Genomic DNA, 11,023 nt, shown 5'->3' with positions numbered 1-11,023 from the left:
TATGCAAATGAGAAAAATTGAGATAAAATAGATCCAAAAGTAAAACCAATTCCTGATGAAAATAAGCAAATAAATGCATTTTTTTAATGCACATGTGTCTTTCCTGTTATTACACACTTTTGAACAATTTTTTGTTGGTTAATAATGTATTTCACTATTTTACTCGACCATTGCAAACTCTGAGGTATCAAATAACTATGCAAAATAACAAGCTATTTTCACTGTTGATTATGCAAATGAGTAAACAACCTTTCGAACTACTTTATGTTTGTAAATATTGCCAACGACCACTACTTTACATTTAATATTATTATATGGAAGATATTTTGGATTCTGAACATTATGATTGGTTTAATTTTAATTATTTTGAACATTCTGAGAGTGAATTTTATTACGGTGACGGTGATCCAAGCCACACGATGTCCGATAAGAAGGAAAATACATGGAATGCAACTATGAAAAAGGCGGAAAACAGTGAAGCGATGGTGTCGTCTGCTGGTGGGGCCGAAGATATATACCGGTGTCTGACACTGATGCCGTTGCTGTCGTGGAGGAACAGAAAAATAAAAATACCGTTATGAAGACTAACAGAGAAGTGGCTGTGTTTGAAGATTAGTGTCAGGCTATGACAGCAGAAAAAAGAAAGTTGGAAGCAATTCCACCTCGCGATCTTGACCAACTACTGTAAAGATTTTATCTATCTATACGAAGAACGGCGAAAAATACGAGCCTGATTCGATATCCAGCTACCAAAAATCCATCGACAGATATTTGCGTGACTATAATTATGGGCCGAGTATTATCCGCGATGAAGACTTTGGTAAGAGTTGAGAAGTGTTGGCAGCAAAACGTAAGCAACTGAAAGCGTCTGGGAAGGGAAATTTGCAACTGAAATCCAACCGATTACCGAAGATCATGATAAAATACTCCTTGAAGCTGGTCAGCTCGGTGTGAAGTCATCAACTGTCATTCCCAATTCACTATGGCATACTAACACAAAGTTATTCGGACTTCGTGGTTGTAACGAGCACAGGCAAATGAAATGGGGAGACGTGCAACTCGGTACCGACGGAAAGGGAGAGTACTTGTTGTACAACGAGCAACTGACAAAAACATGTAAGGGAGAACCCGGTAACACGCGCAAATTCGCCCCGAAAGCGTACGCTACTCCAAAAAAGCCTGACACATGTCCTGTCAATATCTACAAAGCATTAACGGAGACCACAGCAAATGAAGTGTGAAGATTCTCCATTCTATATCGGTATCGAATACAACAAATTTATTCTACAGAATGGTATTTGGTTCAAAACACTACCAACTCTACATGTAGGTAACAACACCAACAACAGAATAGAATCTCACAACCAGAAGCTGAAACTCTACCTTGGGAGGTCATATCATCTCAATGATTCACTTGATAGATTGATCAATTTTTGTAAGCACAATACCCATAATTCTGACTACACTACTTTCAAAATGATGAAAACGAGAATAGATACTAAAAAAGTGAATGACTTACTGTTTTTAATCTCAAAGTTCTGCACTGCTCCTGCTGTTGATTTAATAATGGTGCAGTTGGGTAAATTAAATAAGAACTATAAGCGCTGTTGGCCTTTATGTGAAATCCTATCAGTGTTATTCTCCCATCTCAATTTAATGATGAACCTAAATATTTATACTGCACTACTACCTCCACTTCTTTACCTTTTAATTGACTGTTGCCATAGGTTGTGGTGTACCTCTCCTGATATATGCACGTCTTTGGTCCTATCCAACTGAACCTTGATAAGACCAATGACATGTGCATAGAGTTCAGGAGAGGTGCACCACAACCTAAGGCAATAGTCATAAAAGGTAAAGGAGTGGAGCTATTATAATTTATTATTATGTTCTACTATACTGAAACTCTTGAAATTGATTAGATATACAATAACATGTAAAAAGATTGACATAATTTTCAAATTTCTCCTAAAAGTACAATATATATTTTTACTGCCTATAGTGTGGTAAATAGTTTCTTACATGTGTTTCTGTATTGACATTTTCATTATTCTAATATGAAGTCAACTCAGCAACATAGCAAAGCTACTTGCACGGAATTATACATAATAAATAAAATTTAATTCCTATTTTTCAGAGTTGTCAGCAGTGAGAAAGAGTATCCATCTAATCCCTACAGTGAGTACTTACATCAACTTCGAGTAGTCAAGAAAGTGTGGAAGCTAGCAAGTGGTTACGGCTATGTCATAGCAGAGTGTGAAAAAGCGACTGGAATTCTTCTGAAAGAGAAATACTGTGTTGTCGAGCAGCAACTTGTTTATAGCTCAGAGTCAGCTCAAGAGTGCAATTCTGCTGAAATGTAGTTGTGAAGAAAGAATTAATGACTGGAATGCAAAAGTCAAGGGTGACTTTCAACAACTCATGGCAGCAGAGGTGGCCCATTATTGTGTTCATGCCAAAGCCATTCAGAGTCAGATATCCATGCTGTCAGCAACTAGTCACCGTACTCAAGGTAAGGCTCATGTGATTTTCAATACATACAATGAAGTATAGTAATAGTCTTGTCTAGTTTTATCCTAACGATAGATAGATAGATAGATAGATAGATAGATAGATAGATAGATAGATAGATAGATAGATAGATAGATAGACAGACAGACAGACAGATACAATGTAGATAGATATAATAGAAAGATAGGTAGATAGATTGTGTTGATAGATAGATAGATACGAAATGTAGATAGATATAATGTAGATAGATTGATATATGCAATTTAGATTGATGGTAGATGATAGACAGATACAATGTAGATAGATGCTAGATAGATAGATAGATGCAATGTAGATAGATGATATAGACATTGATAGATGAATGTTGATAGATGCAATGTAGATAGATACAATGTAGATAGATGCTAGATAGACAGATTGATAGATAGATAGATACAATGTAGATAGATGATAGATAAATAGAGAGGGACATATATATAGACAGATGCAATAAAGATAGATAGATAGATAGATAGATAGATAGATAGATGCAATGTAGATAGATGATATAGACGTATTGATAGATGCAATGTTGATAAATGCAGTGTAAATAGATACAATGTAGATAGATGATAGACAGATTGATAGACAGACAAGCAGATAGATAGCTAAGTGATCATGCCATTATTGGTGTACTTGTATCACTGATACAACAGTATGACTATGTTACTATGTTTTCAACAATCTGTTGGAGATACAGTTTTAAAAAAAACTTAATATTTACCAAAAGTTGTTACAATATTTTCAGTGCAATTTTGTATTTGTTCATACATTTTTGTGTACTTTACAAACAATTTTAGAATGGGTCATCTGTGATCTGTCACTTCCAAAATCGTGGGGCAAGTCCAAAAAATGTATGTCAACTATGAAATTCAACAGTGTACACCGACACCTTCGCCACCTCTTACTGCCCACAAGAAGCGTAATTCATTTGTTTTAGTTCGTAATAGGAATCAAAGTTTGAAACATTTTTTATCCCTGCAAAACATTCTTTCAACGGGAAATTGTATTTACCAGTCATCATACTTTTTATTGAATCTTCACGTCGTTTCTGTGGTTTTATTCGCCCGTTTCCACATATCGACACTCAGTTTTAGCACAAATGACGGCGATGAGCATTGACCTTGACGGCTTTCACGTGTTTTAAGTATCACGTGAAAAATGGGGGGGGGGGGGCATTTAAATTTACATTAATCATTATAACACAGGCGTTTATTTCTTGAATGATTTGGTTTATCATCATACTATCATGATTCCGCGAAGACTTGGAGTACATAATCACACAAAATGCAAGATATACTTGTACAGCCTTAACAAAATTATCGTTGTAAGGAAATGTATATCAATTGCAATCTGTATCAAACTTAGTATCAAGTGTACACTGTTTCTTACCTTCATCGTTTGTACAGCTATTGTTCGTCGAGTTGTTGTCGCTGATTCGTTTCCGTTTTCCAGACAAGTTTAGTGTCTTCCGTATCCTCGTTATTCCAGAAATACTTTTTCTGAAATGTAACCAATCATTGATATCAATTATACACATCAACATTTTCACTCTATATTCTTTACATATACACAAGGTTGATTTGTTTGACTGATATTAAGTTATCTGACGAATCAAACTTGTATAACAAATCTATGACGTAACATAGGCGAAATAAAAAATAGTATTTCCAATAACCGACTCGACATACTTTTAAGTGCAAAAGGGTAAAGTTGTGATAATTTACTTTGAAATCGATTCCCTGTATATTTTCTTGCCAAACTGGCTTTAGTTACTCTTTAACAAATCACATTCTAGACTCGTAGAGATAGGTTTAGATCTTACCCAAAGTGTTGTTGCTCTGGCGTTATCGCTGCAGAACTGCAAATCCATGTCAACGGAGCCATTGATAACTTGTCTGTGTTCAGGTGGTATTTGTCAAGGTTTTCATCCAAGTTATTCTGCAGTGAATCAAATATGAAGTCATGACCAACAAAGTCCCAATTCCTCCTGAATGATGTAGAGATAGTATCAGACGGACTGTCTTTATCCAGCTCACTTTGAGAGGTTACAATCGTTACAGCCATGTTTACACCTTCTGGGGGACATCTGTTGATAACATGGCCACCATGTTTTTCGATCGTTGTAGCAAATTCATCCTTTTTCATTTTCCTGGTATTCTACCGTGAATAAGAAAGTTACGCTTTGCAAATAATTTATACTCGTTGCTATCATGGTGTACTTCCTTGTCTTTCTTTCTTTCATCGGTACTCATTTTTGGTTGTTTTTCTGGTTTGTTGGCTAAGTGACGTTTGAATGCCCTTTGGATTTTAGCAGCAGCAATATTACGATTGACATATTCTTCGAATTTTTCAGCAACGCGTCTTTTGACTGGATCTGAACTACTTGCGTACTTTGAAATTCGATGCCGTAGTTGACGATACCTCGACTAGAAAAGCAAACATACAGAGTCGGTTTTGTGATGACCGCCACCCCTTGAAGTACGATGGAAAAAATGTGTGGGCGTAATTGGTATGCTCGCCACCCTCTGTCGATAGTCTCATCAACGATTTGAAGGGAAGGGTCCTTAGCAGTAATGGTACGACATCAACCATTTTCATTATGTAAGGTGTGAAATGCCGTGCTCCATGGTGGTGAATGAAAAGAGCGTGAAATAGATCGGCATGGTGTATATATCTATCAATATCTTCATCGGTCAAACCCCATGTATAGTCATTGGCGTCCATTGAAAATTGCGATTTGGCATCCTTAATTTGTGGTTGTGGATCTTTTCTCGCGATTTTGTACATAGCATTTAAATGGTGGAGTATAAGTCCCTCTAGTTCATATTCCGTTAGTGTATGTGTATCCTGTAAATCAATTGCAAGTTTTCGTACTAAGAATTCATTCAGTTGTGGTTGGGGTTTATTTGATGCCACTCCATAGAGTACATTGTTGATGTCTGGCCCCTCACCAAAATCTTAAATATCTGCAATTATGACCCTTGCATCTGATTTATTGAATGATAAAGGTTGGTCAAGATTTCCCTTTGAATCAATCTTCACGTCAAAATGACCACTCTTCACTCCTCTACTGCGAAGATTTTCCACGAGATGTAATAGACTAGCGTTCCTTCTTTCGATCCCTTCCTTTCCTGAAATTTCGGATGCCAAACGAGAGGACTTCACAATACGCAATGTTATCAATTTTTCAACTATTCTCGTAATAGCGTGATCGATGCAAACCCCGATTTGATGGACTGGTATAGAGGGAATCAATGAGTGCGTGTGATGTCTATCGAAAGTTTTCTTCGGTCCTGAACGAAAGCCACTTTAAAGTGTATGTAAATAGGTTTCAAAAGTTTCCGACTTTTTGCCTGCAAATGACGAAGTTTTTATAGGTGATTAAAGATTTGTATGACATTTTTGACAAAAGTACCAGATTAATAACGAAAAATTGATTTTTTTGGAAAATCCCGGAAATTGCCGAAGTTGTTTATGTATTTCATGACGTCACAACCAGAACCAACTTCAAATATGTCCGATTACGCAACAAGCGATAGTGATTCCAGTGGAACCACATTCGAATATTTAGAGGTTGAAATTGAAAATAATAACAATACAGGCAGTACTAGTGATGACGAAGAAGATGTGGTAGTGGGGGATGCCTGTATTGTACCGTATATGTACGAACCACTACCACAACCACAGCCAAACAACAACAATCCCCAGCTGCAGATGGTCGTTGATGGTGGCGACGACAATGACGATGTCATTGTCGACAGATTTAATAATACTGACTGGTAAGTTATGATAATAAAAAGTAGATATTTTAAATTAGCACTATGAAGGAAAAAACTGGGTCGAAAGTAGTTGTCCCATTGAGATCGTAACAGTAGTACTATTTAGTAGTGGGGTTATATAGACTGTACTTACTGACTACACAGTGTGTGTGTGTGTGTGTGTGTGTGTGTGTGTGTGACACGTACGCTAACTGCCGGTGTTTGAACCGCCATTCATATACACCCGTACTTCACGTGAAAGTCTGTGTAATTGAAGGTCTGATCGGTTGTCAATCTTTAAAGGGTTTTGTGAAATCGCCATTACCAGAAAAAATCAGAACAGTTCAGGAATGGCTAAATAATTTATTGACGGTGATCACTGAGCATACACTGCGTTCCAGGGTAGCTGGGCGATGTCTTCCGCTATCGCTAGGTAGAGCACACTGACCTAAGTCTTAGACACACTACGGAGAACACGATAGTATACAGCCCGACGAACCTCTGGCTCTGTTCTCACTATCAGTCACATTATGATCTGCTCTCAACCCTGCGAACAATGCATTACATTTTGCATTTATAAATGACTGGTCTTCATCCACTGACAAGGAAACCAAAGTCATACAATAAGGTCATGAATATGTCTAAAAGGAAGTGCAATGCACTTGTATATAATACGTATGCGCGTGTTTTCTTTTTGTTATTCATCAGCGCGGCGATATTGGCCGGAACGTAGATGTTGCTATCGCAAGTAAAATTTCCCATTATTGGCTACCAGCTCGTAACGTTATACTAGTATATACTTTGAAAATGTAATAATTTATGTTTCTTATCTGGTGAAATAACTTTCAATTCAATTCAAAACTCGTAATCACAGCCAACAAAAGATCGTTGCCAGTGTCGTAATATAATACACCAGGACGCAACATCGTCTACATGCTCACTTGTAATTGTCAATATTTAGTGAAAGGGCCGTCAAAAGTAAGCTGCAGTATATTGGATAAATATTAACTTGGTTACCATTCCGAGATAATTACTTGGAGCATGTGTAGCCACAGGGGGCCCAGGTACCGTGTTACAACAATCAAACTAACAAACAAAAAATAAATAAACATGTAGTGTCTGTTTGCTAGTTTATTGGCCTGTTCATTTGTCTTCTTCTTTTTGATTGTAAAACGATTCCTGGGCCCCCTGTAGTGTAGCATCATTGTATTCATGTATAATCCATTGTGTTTCATTGTAATGAGCTTACCTTTTACCTGCATGCCATTCAATATTTGGCGAGTAGTTTGAAATATACATATATTTTATTTTCTACAGGTGTACTTGCCATCACTGTCAAATCATGCCACATGGTCAGAATGTATGTTGCAGGGAGATACCCAACATATCAGCAAAACTACAAGCAGATATTGAAGAACCATTTCCAGAGGTACGGCTTAGTGTCTGTATATGTAGTTGTCTATACATCTGATGTTCTGCAGTTTCAAATGTGTTATCAGTTCTTGAACTCTACAAAATCTTTTTAATGTGTTTCCAGATTTTTATTCAAATGTGTTGTATTATTCTCACATTTCACAATAATAATAATAATAATCTTTATTTTGCACTATAGGCCACCGGCCCTACGTGCCTTAAGTCAGAACAGAAAAATACATTTACAGTCAAAGGTGTGTTATGTTACAGAGTGAGCATCATTGCGTAATTTGAAAGCATAAAATAGAAACATTTCACAATTGTCATTACTACATGTGTGTCTTTCTTGTATGATTACAGTGTATTACAGAACATCCTGGGTTTCTTGCTTTGTGTACGAACCATTGGGTGCTAGAAGTTGCCTGGCTGCAATATAGACAACAATATGATGACCCCATAGAAGGACCATACCATAAAAAATCGACATGTTGCCTATAGACAACTTGCTAGGTGGGCATGGGGATGGCTAGGTAGGCATATACGAGTTGTTTTACCAAGTTGTGCCGTTTCCTGTATCCGTGCACATTTCCCTCCACCTGGCATTGAAGATGACTTTTATTTTGTTGGTTTCCAACACAGCGAGTGATTTTTTTGTTGAAGCTTTTTTTATCTATGTAAATGCCACATTTTCATACGTGTGTGTGTGTGTATAGTATCCTCTAATCACACCCTAGTGGTAAAACCATACTAGCATAATGCTATAACAACATCCCTATTATATTTTGGGTGTTTACATTGTTTACAATACTTCTACTGATTTTCCATACATCCAAATTTGTGCAGTGATCTGTAAGAATTTATCTCTTTTAGCAACCTACTAGTGTATTTACTGTTTTATGTATGTTGATAAGGCATACCTTGTGATAACTTTCTGTATATTTAGTATATCTGCGGGGACAGTCCCATTTGCCAATCTTTATTGTTGTTGTTGTTTTTTTTTTTGTTTTTTTTGTTTTTTTTGTTTTTTTTTGGGGGGGGGGTGATGATTATAAATAAATGTTGGTAATAAAGAAATCCTAAAAAAATGTTTATCTTTTAAGTGTTTTAAGTTGTGTGCATTTCTTGACAGCTTAAAGAGTCAATAGCTTCTGTATCTAGAAAAGGCCTGCTCTCGTGCATCATCCATGCTAGGTCTTTCGTATGATTCACATAGAGGTGGGGGCACGTCTCTTTGTTGCCTCCGAGTTCTTCCTAATTTATCAGTGACAAGCAATTCCAGATTCTCATATAATTCACCAACATAATCTGAAATATGAATGTAAGATAATATAGTAACATACCCAGAGTAACACTAGACCCTGCAACCAGTCTACAGAATTGTCATGGCATGAAACATATCCAATACATTGCTCACATTTGAAATTGACATCAAAGGTAAATAACTATTAATTTGACAAGATTGTAGGTAGGCATCAAGTCACTCACTGAACAGTAATCATTATATATCAAGCAACATGGTATTAAGTTGTTATTTACAACCTGAACGCCACTAAGATATTGCTACCTATTGTGTGTGTACCAGTTGTGTGCTTTGTAGGCACAGTGCAGGGTATATTTTTCCATGGCCATGGTACATGGTTGTGTAAAATATATATACAGGGATATTGTGCACGTAGTTCGTACAGTCCCTGTGGCTCCACTGAGCTGGTATAGTCATGGACACAACCCTGTCCTATATAAGTAAATATTATATGGGTGTGCAAAGCCCTTGGTGTATTACGTAATGACATATTTTGCAAAGTAAGTATTACAGAGACATACTACTGACAGGAAATATTTACCATATGAGCAAGCAATATTCATCCTCCGCAGAGTGTATCCATCCTTCTTGAATTTGGGGAACATTAAACTAAACTCTGGTTCTCCCTGTTTGTTTCTTGCTTGAAGAGTTCTCATTAAAATGGAGGACTGCTATTTTCACCCTGAAAGTTTAACAATATGTGCCTCTTAGAGCAGGATTTAGATGCCTGAAAATTAAATGACGTATTTGGGTAAAATGGATGGATGGATCCCCTAGTAATAACATACATGGAGGGGGGTGCAATACACCATCAGTACATAACAAACAACATCACTGCTAGTGTTGCTTTCATTGTTCAAAAAAAACAAAAACAAGCGACCTATCGGTCAGAATAGTTACGCTGTTCATTTTATTTTGGTAACATGTAGAAGTGGTTCAGTTGTTCAGCTCTTATCTGTGCAGTTTTGTTTTAGCGATGTAATAAAGTGGTTAGTGGTTTCATATGATGTCTCACTATAACACACATTTTACACAGAAAATAGGTAAAAGATTGTACTTTTATACCATAGTCACCATTTTATAAAAAAATCTACTGTTTAATGGAAATTACACAAAAAATATTGACTGGGAAATGCACAAAAAAAAGAGGATTTTTGAGGTTGGCTATAAATAATTCCAATCAATAAAGCAATCTGATGAGTAGTAATTTCGGAGACACAGACAGACGCCGGGCGATCCCTCAGTTCAGTTGTGCTAATAAAAAATTGAAAATGGCACAGATCAGCTTGGCATGAACAAATCTGAAGAGCCTGCCTCAGGGAACATGCACACCAAATATCGAAGTATTCTGTCACTTTTGGAGATGATGAAAATAAAAAAAGTTGACAGACACCTATGATTCACTTATACCAAAAGCTACGCTTTCAGTTTTGCTGACAGCAGAGCTAAAAAGTAGCCTATTATTCTTTTATTATCTGCGGCAATTGAATGATTAAACTTTGCTCAGTTATGCTCACCTCATTTCCATGCTTTCATAAGAGAAGTGCACCATCTTTGGGGCAAACTGGTTAATAACGCTGTGAAAACCTTCTAGGGTGGATGTCTTCCATGATGGTGATAACTTTTTAACATCGTTTAATAACCTTTTGTTGCTTATGATGTCAGACAGTTTTTCATATGCTTCTGTTCCTGCAAAAGAGAGTAAAGTAAAATGTGCTGGATCTTCTAAATAGCTAGTGTAGAATATAATGCATTTACTAAATGTATGCAAATGAGTATACTAATATTTATGCAAATCAGCCACCCACACTGAGTAATGAAAACAATTCACAATGTTCACTAAAAATATTTGTTGCCGGTCTGAACCTCAGATGAACTGAAAATACTCCATTACCTTTGTATGATCTGTATATGTAGTAAGTTTTATTGAATTTGATAAACCAACCAACAACTTACAGGTTACAGTTTGACAATTCCACATAGTAAATTGCAGAATATT

At 36.5% G+C, this 11,023-nt stretch overlaps 1 protein-coding gene across 1 annotated transcript; it reads left to right on the top strand.

The window, feature by feature from the left end:
• Window positions 1-6,066: 6,066 nt before the first annotated feature.
• LOC144445395 (uncharacterized) lies at window positions 6,067-8,222 on the top strand. Its single transcript, XM_078134933.1, has 3 exons — window positions 6,067-6,332; window positions 7,629-7,740; window positions 8,085-8,222. Exons 1-3 carry the CDS (start codon window positions 6,067-6,069, stop codon window positions 8,220-8,222), a joined length of 516 nt encoding a protein of 171 aa, XP_077991059.1.
• Window positions 8,223-11,023: the final 2,801 nt, after the last annotated feature.

This window comes from Glandiceps talaboti, chromosome 14 (assembly GCF_964340395.1).
Source record: "Glandiceps talaboti chromosome 14, keGlaTala1.1, whole genome shotgun sequence".
Classification (NCBI taxonomy): domain Eukaryota; kingdom Metazoa; phylum Hemichordata; class Enteropneusta; family Spengelidae; genus Glandiceps; species Glandiceps talaboti.
Note: the sequence above shows the minus strand (reverse complement) of the source record. Positions and strands in the feature narration are given on the sequence as shown.